General features: G+C 36.9%; 1 protein-coding gene across 1 annotated transcript in view; it reads left to right on the top strand.

Moving 5' to 3' along the window:
* Nucleotides 1–17821, top strand: part of Sdk1 (sidekick cell adhesion molecule 1) — an 827695-nt gene that overhangs the window by 331552 nt on the left and 478322 nt on the right. Inside the window, 2 exon segments of the mRNA XM_087195944.1 lie at nt 5012–5118; nt 7636–7783. Of these exon segments, the coding sequence (XP_087052070.1) occupies nt 5012–5118; nt 7636–7783 (255 nt within the window).

The raw sequence follows: 17821 nt of genomic DNA, 5'->3' as shown, positions 1-17821 counted from the left end.
TTGGGGGAACTTAACATCTAATTGATCCCTGGAGGTTTTATATTCCCTGGATTTATAATCCTGAAATTTCTACACTTTCTGTAGACCTTGACCAATAACCACAGGCACTTGTTTACTTTCTCTCTTAATTTAATATAAATTTTGAAATGAAATGCAGATCAAATAATTTTTGCAAATACAGTGTTACTGTTGGGTAGTTTCCATCTTACTATTTTGTTGACATTCATACTGATTATATTAATTCTTTTCAAACAGGATCCTCACCTTACTCAATGCCTATGGCCTACTAGTGAGCTGTATAAACCTTCAAAATTGCATACCTGTCTCTTAACAAATTTCATTATTTTCATTTCATTATTTTACTTGAAAAACATCAACGATTTCCACTTTGAATTATTATCTTTAAAAATTTTATATAGGAAATTATAAAATTAAAAATGATTATTATTTTATTTTTAAAATGAGGTATTTCCAAGAAAGATATAAATGGCTTACAGTGTTTTTATTTCCTCAACTATTTTTTCACTTTAGGGATAAGAATTGGCTCTGGGCCAAGATACAAGCATTTACTGTAGAAGTTCATAGATATTTTCTTGCAAAATAGAGATTTTTCACCGTAACATAAAAATTATAGTTGTGGCAAGTAGTCTTATCCGAGGTGTCATAAAATGGATATTGACTCTGAGAGAGGAAAAACTTACATCTGATTTTAATAAATATGAAAGTTCTTTCTTATGAATTAAATTATGATTCCTAACTGAATTGGATGTGACCTGAATCAAACTCAGTGGTTAGGTTCAATATTGACCTTATGGGTAAATAGATTCCGTTCTTGTCCATTTCATTTTGAGACCAGAGTCATGGAAAGAATTAAGCTCATGAAACAAAGTACCACTGTAAAAGTTTTCTCCATGTTTTGAAGTGTGGTGGTTTGATGAGTATTCTTAGTTGTATGTCTAACTGCTCCTCAGTAACACTTCTGAAAACCAGTAGTATTTTGTCGGACATTTTCTAATATGGTAGTGATTCATGTTCAGGAAAATTCCTTAAAGGTTACTTGATCACAGTTTTTAGGGAATAATTATCACCTAGTGATTCTCAGTGGTTTACCAGAAAGCTATGCTTTTCAAAGAAGAAATAAATGAGTCATTGTTTAGCTTTTTCTACAACTATGTTGGGTACTAATGAACTCTAACCTATTTATTTTGACTGTGTTCTGTGGTGTAGATTTTTTTTGGGGGGGGTACTGGGGATCGAACTCGGGTCCTTGGGCTTGCACAGCAGGGGGTGAAACCACTGAGCTAAATCCTGGGCCCTGTGGTGTAGAATTTTGAAGGGATCTTAAACTCCAAGAGCATGCTCTCTCTGTGTGAATAGTGGTCATCACAAGGCAGACTTGAAGTGGGGCAGGAACAGACTCATCCTGACTTGCCATCTGGAGATTGGCTGAACATGAGATACCTCTTTTCAGCCTATGCTCAGCTGGGACTGAACGCTGTCATTGCTTCCCTGGTCCACATTCTGTTGTGTCCTCACCGCCATGATGTCCACTGCTACTCTGTCCCCTACCACAACCGCGAGATGAGTCATTTAGCTGTATTTCTGTGCGTCGCCAGCCTCCACCAGGTGTGCCAAATTGGCCATCCTGTGTCTCAGCTGGTGCCCGGTAGATAGTCTGGAAATATAAAGACATAGTCTTTTTTGGATTTTAATGTAAGAGATGCTCTGTCTTTACTGAGACACCTACAGTGAAGAATTCTCCAAATATAAGCAAGTGGTTCACTTCCTGGGCAAATCAGAAATGTGAAATTTCCACTTGAGGGCTAGTCAGGCAATTGTTCTTGTGCTGAAATGGACCCGTGACTGCTTCCTAGAACATTCTGATGGTTCAGAGTGGCAATTCATAACTTCACTTTGCAGCCATGGACATTTAAATCCTTGGTTTCATTGGGGGATTGTGTTTGATTTTTTTTTAATATGCTTTTTTTTTTTTGGTACAGGGGATCAAACTCAGGACCTTGTGCTTGTGAGGCAGGTGGCGGCACCACTGACCTAAATCCCTGGCCCTAATATGCTATTTTTGGTAATGAACTGGCCCTGGAAAATATTCTGGTAGTCTAGTAGAATTCTGTCTTGATACAGTGAATATAAACATATATTCCCTGCTGTGTTGATTGGAAACAGGAGCAGGTATTTCCTATATCTTAGTGGCATATGGTGCTAAGATTTTATCATACTGTCGTATAAAGAGCCAGGAAACTTTCTCTGCTTAAAAATGTGTGTTTATAAACAGTAGACTTACAATGAATATTCCCATCTGTTTGGTGAACATAATTTGTGTAGGAATCCCTGTAATAGGTGGAGGACTTTGCAACTTTTTATAGGCTTTTATCCCTGGTGAGACATTAGACTAAAGAGATGGTAGAAAGCATATGCCTAATATTCAATTTTGTATCTGTTTCTCTCTGCTGTCTAAAAGGAGTGCTGTTTTTGTGCCTTAGTACATAGGATTATTACAGAAATTTATGAGAATTTAAGATTTGTTTGGGATACTGAAAAAAGGAAAAAGAGTGAAAATTATATAAGTATGGTTATGTTGCATTGAAAAAATTCTTTGTAGCTTTGCAAATCTGTACTCCAATGACTGATCCTATTTCTTTTCTGTAAAATTTTGTTGATTTTGTTTTAATATCAAAACTCTTTATTATAATCACAGTATGTAGTAATCAAAGCTGCTCACCTTTCCATTCCTGATTTGTAATTTCAATAAGTGACATTGACTCTTTGTGTTCAGTTTGATATTATTCTGATTGATTGTCTTCATTAATTAATTTTGAGATGAACTGTTCCTCATAATGGAATAAAAAATTGTAAGATAAAAACTCATATTTTTCTCATAAAAGACTTTATGAATCCTGCCTAAGATCTCAAGACAGGTTATCAGAGGGAAAACATACTTTGATTAATATTTGCTTAATGTTGGATTGCCTGAATTGTCCAATCCAAATTTTTATTCCCTTAAAAATTATTCCTATCAGTTTCTTGTTCAAGATGGCTAATTGGATATACTTGAATAAAAAGATGAACAATTAGTTGAATATAAATAATTCAAGGTATGCTTGGGACTGTGAAAATAAAGCATGCCATTCGCTTTGTCTTTTACCTGATTTTTAAATGAGTTTTCACTGATTATATTTTAAAAGGACATATTTTAAAATTTGTAGACATCCATTAACTGCATATCATTTTTTACACAAAATGGTGTTTTCTGTTTTTCAGAAAATAAACTATTATGTGAGCAGGTTTGAGCTCTCTTTTCTTTCTCATAATGGACACATCCCCATGTGTGAAAAGTGTCCAAGATTGAAGTCTTACTTTGTTTTTTTGCATTCAAAGATGTGCTATTTTTTTCATTTCCAATGCTCATTCACTTTGTATTTTTTAATTTTCGTCATACTGAGGATGGAATTCCGATCCTTCACCATGAACTCTCTACCACTGAGCTGCATCCCCAGCTTGTGCTTTTTTATAAAACATGGTATCATTGATATACAAAAAGCTGTACATTTGTAGTGTACACAACTTGATGAATTGGGAGATAAGTACACACCCATGAAACTTATCATCACAATTCATAGTAGAGTGCCTCTTCATTACCTCCAAATATTTCCTCCTGTCCTCTTTATTGTTACTATTATTTCTGTGTGATAAGAACATGTAACAAGATCTATCCTCTTAACAAATTTTAAAATATAAAATTCTGTATTGTTTTCTGTTCGTTTTTTACAAGTTTCATTTTTTTATCAGTATGTGTCTGCAGGACATAATGTGTACATTCCTCCTGGAAAGTTGGTACATGTACATAATATTCTTAATTCTTTTTCCATCCCTTTCTTTTTCCCTCCATCTCTCAGTCTCCTTCCTGTCTGCAGTTATCCCTTCCTATTGTCTTTTATTTTGCTCTGTATTTGTATTTTGGGTTTCTCATACAAGAGAAACCATGCAATATTTGAGTTCATGTATTGATTTATTTCACTTAATGTTAAGGTAGCAAAGTGCACCTGTATTCCTACAAATGATTCAAGATTATTCTTTATGGCAATGTATTGCATTATGTGTAAATACCACAGTTTCTTATCCTTCTTGTTTATGATTTTTTTTTCCAGTACTAGGAATTGATCTCAGGACCTTATGCTTGCCAGGCAGGTGCAGGGCTGCTGAGCTAAATCCCTGGACACTGTATATAGATTTTAAAACATTCTAAGTTACAGCACTAGCAGAAAACCTAAAGCATGCCTTTTATAGAAACCATATCTTTTAATTATGTCTTTCCTCTGAAAATGTACAAGTTTTTAGAAAGCCATGGATTTTGAAGATGATTACTTACATCTACAGGAATGGAAACTACATATGAAATGGCTTTTCTGTCATCTTAAAAGATTAAGTCCATGTCAGGCCACAGGTGAAGGAAAAAAAGAAAATGTGTAAGTTACTTATGGAGAAGTTCACACCAAGAGGACAGGGAATTGACTCCTGGGATGGCTGTATCTCATCCCAAAGATTATATTCGAACTTTCATGTAGAATAATGGAGCACTGTATATTAGGGCTATCAGCAGCTCCAGAAGTCATTTTTGGAAATTCTGAGGTTCTTCAGAGAGTTAAAAGAAATAATTTTTGATTGTGAGGTGTAGTTTAAATACAATTATCTTTATATTTTATGTGCATTCATCGTATCATAATACCTAACTTGCACATGACACTGTGCTAGGCACCAAGATTGAATGGCAAATAAAACAAACATGAATCCAACTTTATGTGCTATTCACACCCTAATTAGACAGATATTGATAAAATAATCTCAGAAATAAATAACAGTTGGCATTGCCTTGCACAGAGAAGGATTGTGCAGTTGGTAGGTTATATAAGTAATATGTGTCGAGCACCTACTATGTGAGGTGTGCATACCATTCCAGATGTGACCATTAACACTTCTTTTTGGTATTTGGCAGGTATACTATTTCATCGTTACAGAAGTTTGATGCTGGGTTTTACCGGTGCGTGGTGCGAAACAGAATGGGAGCGCTGTTGCAAAGAAAATCAGAAGTTCGAGTTGCATGTATGTGTACGGTTCAGAGACCTCCCACATGGACAAACAAGACAAAGCAGCTGTTGGGAGCAATTCACAATCGCTTTTAGCCATTGTAGGGACTGATAATTTATCTTTGGTTCAACCAAAATAAAATGACTGCTAAAGCTGATGAAAGATGAGTAAACAGCTAGCTGGCTGATTGGGGAAGGGCTGTGGAGGCAGATTCTACTTTTTCCAAATGAAAAGGTGCAGGATCCATTCAAGATCCTGGGGAGGATGAAAAGGGCAGATAATTTCTGTTTTATGAATAAGTCAGCCTTCTCTTGTGTTATATTAGGATTCAGAATTTTGTAAATTTAGAAAAATTAAGCCCATTCAGCTTTAGGTAATTTGACCAATTTGACCATTTAGGTCAAATTACATCCATTCATAAACAGTTCTTTCCAAGGATGATTTGTTTAGAAATTTTTTTTGCTTGACTATAAAAAGTACAAAGAAAGTTGATGTACTAGTTGTTATAAATTTATAGCGATTATTAATTCTTTAGCATATCCATTTTAGAGAATGAACCTTTAAAAATAACTGGAAGTGTTATCAAAATTTAGGGAACTTGAATTTTTTTTTTTTTTTTTGGTACAGGGAATTGAACTGTAGACCTTGCACTTGCAAGGCAGGTGGCAGAACCACTGAGCTAAATCCCCCACCCTAGGAAGCTTGAATTTTAATGGCATCTTTAGGAGGGAGAGGTCAGAGAATTTGGCTTCTACATTTTTGTCTTTTTTTTAAACCAAAATCTATCTAAAACGGACTGTCTGCTTTATTGTATTTCTATATACTACCAAAATGGCCCTCTGCTACAAAGTAAGCAAACAGTGTTCTGAGATACTAAATTATGACCTCACGGAACACTGTCAAGCTTTTAGATTGGGCTGTATTATTTTGTGATGACAAGATTTCCTCACTTGTTATTTTGACTCCACTTAAAGCCTGCTGCTTTGGGCTAATATACAAAATAAAACAGTACCTAGTTATTTTACAGGTGTACCATAAGCTCTAATAACTATGTGAGGTACTGGCACTATACATGCTTAATTATGTTTTAAATCACTAGGAAGGCATATGTTTTTCTGAATTATAATGATGAAGTCATTCAGCTAATTCAGAACTTTTATTCAGTAGGATAATTGAAAACATAGCAAAAAGAGTGCCAATCATTACCCAAACCATATTTGAGAAAGTTAAGTGCCTGGAATTAATTATATTACATTCTATTTTATAAATTTGAGTTTAGAGTTCCTTTTGCCTAATTATATATATTCTTTTTTTTTTTTTTTGGTACCTGGGATCAAACTCCGGTCCTTGCACTTGGCAACGGAATCACTGAGCTAAATCCCCGGCCTATATTCTTGATTCTATACTTCATTTCTAGCACTTAAATTTTTTTTAACTTTCTTTTTTTTCCTCCCTTTGATAACAAATTTTACTTTACCTTAAAGTAACCATGTGTCTTAATCTGTTTCATTGGTTTGTTTCATCTTTTCCCTCAAATATTACACACTGTCCTACAAAAAATAATTTTTGAATGGAATAGCCATAGATAATAGAGCTATTTTTTGGAAGATCTCAAACTTATATAAATTTTAAAATAGTGTTTTGCTGTATAGTAAGTCTCCGACTTACAGACGAATTCCATCCTGGGAGAACATTTGTAAGTCAGATTCCTTTGTAATCTGACAAAGTGAGTCTTATACATTATACCCATGTATCTCACACAGTACACCAGTGGAAGTTCGCAACTTGAATAAGAAAGTTGGTGACTTACTGTATCTATGTGCATACATATTTATCTGTATCTGATTGTAATATGGGAACTTTTTTAAACATTTCAAGCTATCAGTTTAAAATTAGCTGTTTGCATCTACAATTCAATAGCTGTATTTTTCCCTGTGACCTTATTTTTCTAATGATTTTAAGTCTTGGAACAATGACTGGCTGTCCCAAATTAAGCTAACAGTGTGGAGGTGAATGAGAGCTCACTATGAACTGTATAATGGTTAGAAAATACTGATCCCAAAAGGCCTGTTAGGAAGGCAGTCACCACAGAAGTGAAGAGGAGAAACTCAGCACAGCAAAGGGCTGAGCTGGGGAACTATCTGGAAAGACTTTGTAGTTGGGAGATATCTGGAAGCATTTTATTAGTGTTCCTGTGAAAGCTGCTTCCTGTGGGACTAGAATGCTTTTTAGCAGTTTATTTCAGTACACAATCAGATGCAATCATTCCATTGTGTCTTTACAGTAAGACAAAGGGTGTGAAGCTCTGCTGATTAATGCTCTTCTTGGCCTCTAGAGGTGGGGGGCTCTGTCTGCACTTCACTCAGAGCCGGGTCAGCACTTCTCAGTGCTGCCATTCAGCCTTGCTTGTCTTGTTAGCTTATAGCATCACTGCTGACTTTGTTGTGAAATATAGTTATTTCTATTTCTGAGTCCCAGTCCCCCCAACAAGAGTGTTTTCTAGAACCTAAATGGTCTCATTTTTCTCTGCAGATATGGGAAATTTCATGGACATAGACCAGAGGAAAACAGTTTCTCAAGGAGATGCAGCAGTTCTAAACTTACTGCCCATCAGCAGCTGCCCCAGACCTCAAGTGACTTGGTTTAGAGAAGGACACAAGATTATTCCAAGCAACAGAATGTAAGTTACTCAGAACATTAAAGCCTCAGATACAATTAATTACACTTGCTTATACCATTTGCATAGTAAGTGAACCAATTAAGGTTGGCAATGACTTTAAAAGAATTAGTCTAGGAGCCCTACCTCAGCCCTTAATAAAAAGCTCTTTTGGGACTGGCTTTGTTGTTTTTAAGCAGCTTAAACAAGTGGCCATGTAATGTTATTATTCAGTATACTGCATGCCCAAGACCTGAAGCACCCTTACTCTTTGGAATCCATTCTTTTCTGCTTTTGAATGTACTTTTTAAGATGTCATTGTCATTCCTGAATTGTGCTTAGCTTCAAGTACTGATTTAACAAGAGCTGATATTTACTTATACAGCTGTGCATCCCCCCTTTTTATTGAGCCATGCTTGATAGTACTTTCTCTGATGATAAAACAGTAATTACTGCTTATTTCTCTTTATCCTTTTATCCTACCATGACAGTTTTATTTCCCTTCGTCTAATTAGTGGTTTGCCCATCTATTGCAGAATAGTTGCTTTGTGATTAGTTAAGCATTATTTCAAGGTGTTCTTGCCTATTCCACATTGAAGACATTTATCTAATGCCAGACAGGTTTTCTTCATTTGGAACTTTTATTGGTTAAAAGGAACACATGATATGTATTTCATATTTAGGCATTTTGCAATCATATTTAAAAACAATATTCCACATATAAAGATTTCAGGGTTGAAAATTTCTCAAAGAATCATAAAATACTGTAAGCTTAGAGTACAAGCCAAATATTTATACTGTCAAGTGGTTGTATTCAGATAAAAATTCATGGCAGAAAAAGGCTCTTGTTTCTTTTTGTTTTATTTAACAAAAAGGATATGTGTAAGCCAGTTTGCTGGATAGGTTTCAAATGAATTATCAAAGTGACTGGGGTTTCAACCTGCCTTCTTCCCTCCCAGAGCACTCATGGAAGCCCTATCATTCATTCACCTTAGCATTTGAACCCTGCTTGAAATTGGACTGTTTCAAGCTCATTCAAAAAATGTTTCTCTTTTGGTTATTAGAAACAGGAAAGAAATGGAAATATATATAAATGCTATATTTCAAAATTCTAGTAAAAATACTAATTATCTTGGAAAATGAGATAACTACTATCCTTTTTTATTTTAGTAAATGAGACTTAGATGTCCACCTTTACATTGATTCAGTCATAACAGATGCCTCTTGAGTTTTGGTGGAGCAAAAATGAAGAATCAATATCTCTTTGCCTCAGGAGACTATTAAGCTGAATAAAAGGTAGCTAAGATATATTTTTATGTAAGTATTCTGGAAAGTTCCACTCTGAGCACAGAATAGCAAGTGAAGATGGAATAAATGCTGGGAGAGAATTGGTACCAGGAATGGGAAGGTATTATTGTTTTTATCTAGCTATTCCCCCACAGCCTCGTGTGCTCAGAGGTTGCGCTTTTGGAAGGGACTATGTCATGGATGTGTGATACTGGATTAGTCACTGATTTGTTTAGAATAGTTCTGGGTGTGGGTGATAGATTGACTGAAGAAGGAGGATGCAACCTAGGTGTGAGTGGCACCAACCAATAGACTTGTAGCCTGGAAGGAATAAAAAGGGAAAGAAGGAAAGCTTGCAGCTTTCTGTGTGCCTTGCTATGGACTGTTTCTCTGTTGCCATGCTGCCTCGCCTTTGAACCAATCAATTAGGGACTGAAACCTCTGCAAACTGTGAGTTAAAGTAAACCTCTCCTCCTTTGACTTGTAGTTATAAGGTATTTTGTCCCAGTAACCAGAAAGTTACTAAGACAGGAGGTATATTGAATTAGGCTTTCTCTCAAACTCCTGAAGCTCTTAGTTAATATTAATGTTAGCAAAATTAACAGTGGAATTATTATTTTAACTTGATAGCAAGTAAGTATGAATTAATTCATTAACCTTGTAGTCTAGCTATGATCATGAAACATTTATTCAAGTATGAAAGTGTCTTTAATGAAATAAATCTTAACTTCATAAGTGTTTTCAAATTTGTACATTCATGTTAAAGACTTTAATTTCTAATGAGCTATAATATTGTAATGATAGTATTAGGGCTTTAACTTACTGTAGAATCAAAAATGGGTTAACAGTTGCGTGACTGTTGATAAATCTCCAATCTCAGTGAAATAATGTGGAGATCTACCTTTTCTAAAGAGATGAAATGAGACTGATCATAGATATTTAGACTTCTGCAAGGCCCTTTAGTTTTATATTTTCCACCTCATCACCTCACATTTATTAAGCACCTGCTATGCAAGATATAATAAATCAGTATGTACATGTTTTTCTCCACAAGTTTATATGTAGTTCAAAGACATACTGTGTTCCACTTTTAAGAAAATTCTTTTTTGGGTCCAGGGATTTAGCTCAGTGGTTCTGCTGCCTGCTTTGCAAGCATAAGGTCCCAAGTTCGATCCCCGGAACCAAAACAAAAAAAAAATTGAACCCAGGGCCTTAAACATGCTAGACAAGTGAACTACCACCAAAGTACATCCCAGCCCTTTTTATTTTGAGACAGAATCTCACACATTTGCCCAGGCTGGCTACAAACTTGTGATTTTCCTGACTCAGCCTCCCAAGTAGCTGAGATTACAAGTGCATACCACTGCACTTGTCAAGTTTTGCTTTTGACTGAAGATAGAAAGATATGTCTGCATTATTCACTTCCATGTGGTTGACAGGCAAAAGTCTGATGGCTTTTATCAGTTCTACACTGCCAGAAGTGTCTTTTAAATCTGAAACATTTGACCCAGAGTGCATCCATTACACATACTGAAACACAGATGAAGCATCTGCACCTGCTTTTAACCTCCCTATGCTAGGACCGCTCCCTAAGACAGCAGGAGAAATAGTTCTTTGTCTCAGTTGAGGAACTTCATCTTACTTCCCCTGTATTTTTTAACATTATCTCATGACCTTTAAAAGCTGAACTTTTGGCTTATAGATAAATTTTTTTTTCCAAGAGAAATAGGAAGCCTGATGTTTTCCAATTTGAAAAATTAGTTACATAGTCTATTAATAATCCTACTAGCTATTATTTATTGAGTATCTACTTGAAAGATGTCTTCTCTAATCCTCATCATTGCATTCTGAGGTAGGTATAATTACTTCTACTTACAGCTATCAGAACTGAAAGTTAGAGATGCTAACTCACCAAGGGGCACACAGCTGATAAATGGCATGACCAAGATTCAAACCTGGGTCTACTTTACTGAATCTCATATGCTTTTCTGTATCAGGCTAATTCTTCTTTTCACTTTATTTGCTCAATATTATTTGTGCTTTTCATCATTATTTCACATATCTCTTTAGTCTTTTTCCCCATTTATTTAGAAGACCAGCTTTCATTTTGAAATAATATAGGTTAACCTGGGTTTATATAAAGGTGGGGAGAAGTGTCAGTTATTGATATCTTTTGAAAGTAGAATCAATATTTCGTTTTGGAGTGGATGTGGGCCAGGAGAGAAAGAGAGAAGCCATGGATGACTCTTAAGGTTTTAGCTGTGATCAATTGATAGCATAGATTTCCATTTCCTGAAATAGGGAGGCAGTGTTGAGAAAGCAAGCTTGTTTCTATGTGCAGGTTGTGTTGGTAGTGGTTTCTGCATTTTCTCTTAACTGATGTTAAGATTGAGATGCACATTATATAGCCAAGAGGAGCCAATGATTGGACAGTTAGATCTAGTACATTATTCATATTTAAAGATCTTTTCAAACCTATGAAATATATGAACCAATAGGCCAAGCCCAAATAGTTCTATTTGGACTATTTTTTGCATAAAGAAATTTTATTGGCATATGTAATGTGTTACAGAAACTGAACCAATACCAGAGGAATAAACAATAACTCAAGCTGCTTCCTGGTCTAAAGAACAGGGACTAAAATCAGCAGTGTGATGGTTCCCCAAAGATAACAACGTTCTAATTCCTGGACCTCAGGGACATGTTAGGTTATGTGGAAGAGGGAATTAGGTTGCAGATGTGCTAAGAGACTGTCTTCCAACTAGTATACTTACCCAAAGCTGGCAGCTCTTTCTCTCAGCATCTGATCCAAGGGCTCCAACCCTGAGAGTCAAAGTCCAGGTCCTGTGACCTCAACATTCCACGGTCCAAAGGTCTTATTCTCCTGAAGATCATCTGCACCCTCACCCCCCACCCCATATTTACATAGAAAGGCTAAGCATTTCTTCTGCAGTAATGTAGTAGCTGTAATTGATTCCTCTGGACTACCACTTAATGGTACTCTTTAGGGTGCTGGGAGTCTTCAGACACCATTGTTTCAAGTTGAATGGCTTCATTCAAAACTCTGAGATAAGAGAAGGAACTTTATTTAGTATCCTGTACATTCTATCTTGAATTAATTATTCCAATCTGTACGTTCTAGTACTCAAAACATTTTGTAACCATCATCCCCACCTCTACCACCTAATGCTTCTTTGTTTTGACAACTCTATCTGCCTGGGCATATGTGTAGCAGTTATGAAGTCATGGAATGGCTTAAATAAGGAGTGGATATGAAGAAAACCCAGATGATATCTGCAAACTTCCTCAGCAGACAGGGGAAGAATGTGAGAATAACAAAGCTCAAGAAAAAAAGCTGTTAAAGCAGAAAAATATCTTGGAAGGGAAAATGATATTTTTAAAGAATTGAGAATAAGTTATATTCAGGGTTTTGAATAGGTAATTATGGGTTTTATTTTTCTGAGAAGATGAAAAAAATGCATGTGTATTTTTCTGATTTACTGAATCCAAACAGTTAATTTGCCATCTTTGCATATCAAAGATGAGTATAGCTTTGTCTTACAAATATAGTGTAATTTGGAAATAAATTCTTGTATGTTATTGTGGCTTAGATATATTTTCTTTTGTTCCCTGTTATTTCTGAAAGTATGAAATGAGAATCTTGATGGCACACAGTGTTTCTCTTACCTCCAGGAGGTAATTTATGTTGGCAGTTATCAGATTAGGACGCAAAACCGTGGTCTGTACAATGCCATTCTTTTGGTTAATTGCAGGTTTTTGTGCTCAAATTGTATCCTGTAGTCTACCTGACAGGAATATGTAAGGACAAGTGTTCTTGCATGGGTATTCCCGGAAATACAAAGTTTATAGATGAAATATTTCAAACCTCCAGTCAGTTTTGCGATAGACTGCTTGCCAGTAATGATCCGGGCTGTGAAGTATGGGCAGTAAACAGCATCCCAGGTGACTTCGGAGCAGTCTGATTCATAATTGTCTGTGCTTAAATACTTCAACGTCCATTAACTTATTACCATTTCATTTCAATTGCTCTAAGAAAGATTTGTTTAGATTAGCACTTGTGCTGGGAGTCACAACTTAATGCTTGAATGAAGTAGATCTGGTTGTAATAATATTTTTATAGTTAACTGAGCTTTCAAAATAATGTGGTTTTAAAATTTTTATATTTTATGGGCATTTTGTGAATGTTTATAGAGTATCTCTATGCATGTGAACTGAGCCATATTTAGTGTAAGTATGAATGACCAGGAGATATGGGTTGCCGATCTCCGTCCACTGTAACTATGGCCTCGGGCCATCACTTTTTCTTCCTTTACCTCCTGTTCTCGTGTCAGAAGGAAGAAAGGTGCATTGAATACTTCAAAGATCCTTTCTGGTGTTAACATTAAGGATGCTGTTTTGGAGCCGGGTGCCCATGACTAGTTCTCTTCCCCACTCCTCTCTTCCCTCCATACCTTCCATAGATATTTACCGAGCAGTTATTTAGTAGTGCCAGGCATTGTTCTGGTTGCTGAACACAGAAAGGGAAGTGAAGCATCAAATGTGCTGCCCTCCATGAGGTCATGTTCTAATGTTGAAACAGGTTAATAATAAGGTACTTTCAGATGAGGTGCAAGCTGTGTTCACATGAACCAGGGAGGGACAACAGAGAATACTGAGCTGGGGGTTGGAAGGACTCCTTTAAATTAAGTGTTAAGCACAGACTCTCTATGGAGGTGACATAAAAAAGCCATTTTACTGAGTTAGAATTTACATACAACAAAATAGATTTCAAGCACACAGACAATAAATTTTAACAACAGAAGCAAGTCACCATCCCAGTGGAGAGAGTTCCCTCATGCCCCTTCCTCAGTCCTGCCCTCCCACTAATCTAATTTCTCTTCAAGTTGGTTAGTGGTTGTTACCTGTTGAAAACTTTCATAGAAATGGAATCACTGAATATGAAATCTTTTGTGTCCACCTTCATTCATTCAACATAACTTCTATGATGTTCTCCATATGATATTTAATAATAATTGTGAGACCTCAGTGACTCCATTTTAAAATTTGGCCCCATCTTAGAGTAAGGTGGCCTGGACATAAATTCTAATTCCAAGAAAAACCACAAGATGCACTTTGGCCACCTGCCTGTGATAATGTTCAGCAGTCCCCTAGCAACAAGCCTAGCAACAGCTAATCAGTAGTTAGCCCAATACCCCAGTATCCCAGATGTTCTTTTCGATGACTTGAGCAGCCGTTTGCAGTTCAGCGCGCAAGGCCCAACCAATTAGGTTTAAACTTTCAAAACTTGCTAAATGCTAGCCAATTGTGTGATTTGCGTGTGATTTGAAACCCCGCACCTTTTTAAAACCCCGCGCCTTGCTGTAACCTCTATAAAAACCCCTGGTGTTTTAGAGTCGAGGCTCTCAATCCTGATCCGCTGCGTCCGTGTCGGATGAGAGTCCCTGCTCGAGCTTGAATAAAGGACCCTCGTGTGTTTGCATCGGAATCGGCTCCTAGGTGGTCTTTGGGGACCTCGCGATCTGGGCACAACAACAATAATTAACATTGAGGCACTGTTTTAAGAGTTTTATATACAATGACTCATTCAGTATAGCAGCCCAGTGAGTCAGTACTGTCATTATCCTTGCTTTACTGTTGAGAAGGAAGGCAGAGAAGTCAGTAGCTGGGCTGTGTGAGCACTGCTGGGTTGCTCAGTCCACACTTGTCCATCTGTCCTGTACTGGCTTCTTTGCCGAGAAGCACCCAGCCATTCACAGACCCAGAGGATGTCTGTTCGAAGCAGAGGAGCAAGTGCCAGCAACACAGGGAAGTGCTCGGTAAGTGCAGGGCTCTGGTACATGCAGGTTTGTGCTGTGAGGGGAATGTGAGGCAGGTGGGCAGAGAAGAGCCCCAGGATCCTCTAGCCCGAGAAACTGGAAATGATTCTGGGCTCTATTCTGTATACACTGGGAACTCTCTCATGACCTGTGAAGTGGTTCCAATAATTCTTTTTCCTTTTTTGTACCCGGGATCGAAATCGGGACCTTGCGCTTGCGAGGCAGGTGGTGGAACCACTGAGCTAAATCCCTGGCCCGTGACCTGTGAAGTGGGAAGTCTTTGGAAGAGGGTTTTTATTTTAATTGCAGTAAAATCTACACAACATAAAATTTACCTTTTAATGTGTGCAGTTTAGTAGCATTGAGTCCTTTTCACATCATTGTCAAGCCAATTTCCATAAATGCTAAGCTCTTGCAAAGCTGCTTTAACATTGCAACAAGGATGCTGGCATTGATACGGTGGGGATACAGTACCTTTCTATCCCCACATGTATACCCCATACTGCCCTTTCATTGCCACATTACTTTCTGCCTCACTCCCTCCCTGAACCCTGGCAATCACTACTGTGTTTTTTTGTGTATTTGTTGCTATAAATTTGTAATTTCAAGAATGTACACAGTATGCATTTTTTTCTTAGAACTGCCTTGTTTCTTTCAGCATAATTCTGACTCATCAAGATTACTGCGTGTATCAATAGTTGATTCCTTATTGTTGTTGTGTAGTATTCCTTTTGTATGGATGTACTACAGCTTGTAAAATTGTTGTCCTTTGAGAGACATCTGGGTTGTATCCAGATTGGGGCCATTATGAATAAAGCTGATATAACCATTCTTGTACAGGTTTTTGTATGAACATAAGACTACATTTCTCTGGGATCAATACCCAGGAGTACAATGACTGAGCTGTGTTTGGTTTTTTTAATTTTAGTTTTTGTTTTTTAAAAAAAGCCAGCTTCTTTTCTACAGTGGCTGTGCCATTTTATATTTCCACCAACAATATGTGAATGGTCTACTTTCTCTATTTCTCAGGAACATTTGGTGTTGTCCCTATTTTTTACTTTGACCATCCCAATAAGTGGTTAATATCTCATTAAGTTTTTTTTTTTTTTGTTACCAGGAATTGAACTTGGTTCCTTACGCTTGCAAGGCAGGCAGCAGAACCACTGAGCTAAATTGCTGGTCCTCATTAAGATTTTTTTTTTTTCATTAAGTTCTTTTATTGGTACATTTTAGGTACACAACACAATTACATTTCTCATTGGGAACTGTACCTTTACATAATGCATCTTGGTTCTTATTTTTTCCCCATTCCTAGCCCTTCCTTCACGCCCTCCACCCTTCCCTATTTACAAAGACTTTATTTCCATTTTTTCTACTTCTCATAATTTTTCCTTTCCCTTCTTTCCTTTCCCCTGCCCCTCCCACTACCCCTACCCCTTTGGACCTTTTCTTCCTACTTTGCGTTATCGATTATTCATTCTAATCATTGGTACATTTTAGGTATACAACATAATGACATTCATCATTGGAAATTTGTACCTTTACATAGTCTCTCTTGGTTCTTATTTTTCACCCTTGCCCAGCCCTCCCTTCAACCCCTCCAGTCCTCCCTATTTACAAAGATTTTGTTCCTATTTTTCCATTTTCTCATATTAATCCCATTCCCTTCTATCCTTTCCCCTAGCCCTCCCACTTCCTTCCCCTTTGCCCCTTTTCTTCCTATTTCACATTACCTATTATACATTTTAGTCCTTATTTACACTTTCATTTTCTCACACCAGAGAAACTATTTGGTTTTTATACATGTGTGTCCTATTTATTTCACTTAAGAGTTATCACCTCACTGTGCATCCACTTAGCTATAAATGTCTCTAATTTCTCATTTTTTTATGGCTGAGTAGTACTCCATTTTATTAAAAAAACACATTTTCTTTATCCAGTCTCTAGTTGATGGGCATTTGGGCTGTTTCCAAGTTTTAGCTATTACAAACTGTGCTGCTATGAACATGGGCGCACATATATCACTGTGGTATGAGTCTTTTAATTCTTTGGGGAAGATCTCCAGCAGTGGAATAGCAGGGTCAAATGGGACTTCCAGTTCTAGTTCTTTGAGGAATCTCCATACTGATTTCTACAGTGGTTGCACCAGTCTGCAATCCCACCAGCAGTGGAGAGCAGTGTTCCTCTTTCCCCACAGCCCCACCAGCATTTGTTATTGGTTAATTTCATGATAGCAGCCATTCTTTCTGGAGTGAGGTGGAATCTCAGCATTGTTTTCATTTGCATCTCTCGAATAACCAGTGATGTTGAACATTTTTTCATGTATTTATTTGCTATTTCTACTTCTTTGTCTGAGAAATGTCTGTTCATTTCAGATGCCCATTTTCGGATTGGGTCTTTAAATTTGGGAGGTCTGATTCTTTAATTTCTTTATAGATTTGAGATAGTAGACATTTGTCTGAGGAAGAGCAGGTGAAGATTTTTTCCCACATTGTGGGTTGTCTCTTCACACTGCTGGTGGTTTCTCTTGCTGTGCAGAAGCCTTTTAATAAGAAGAGATCCCACTTGTTGATTGTTTGTGCTAGTTCACAGGCAACTGAGGTTTCATTCATAAAATCTTTTCCTACCCCAATGTCTTCAAGAGTTCTACCTAACCTCTGTTCCAACTGGTTCAGAGTTTCTATTTTAATATTTAGATCTTTAATCCATTTCAATTGTAGTTTAGTGCATGGTGAGAAATATAGGTCTAGTTTTAATCTTTGGCAAGTTGAAGCCCAGTTTTTCCAGCACCATTTATTAAAGAGGCTATCTTTCCTCCAGTGTGGGTGTTTAGCTCCTTTATCAAAGATGAGGTGGCTGAGTGTGTCTAGATTTGTTTCTGCATCTTCTAATCTGTTCCACTGGTCCTCAGGTCTGTTTTTTTGCCAGTACCATGCTG

The sequence above is a fragment of the Heterocephalus glaber genome, unplaced genomic scaffold (assembly GCF_053883595.1).
Source record: "Heterocephalus glaber isolate CG9 unplaced genomic scaffold, H.glaber_assembly_v1.0 deba00001610, whole genome shotgun sequence".
Taxonomy (NCBI): domain Eukaryota; kingdom Metazoa; phylum Chordata; class Mammalia; order Rodentia; family Bathyergidae; genus Heterocephalus; species Heterocephalus glaber.
The sequence above is the reverse complement of the archived record's forward strand: the minus strand, read 5'-3'. Positions and strand labels throughout refer to the sequence as shown.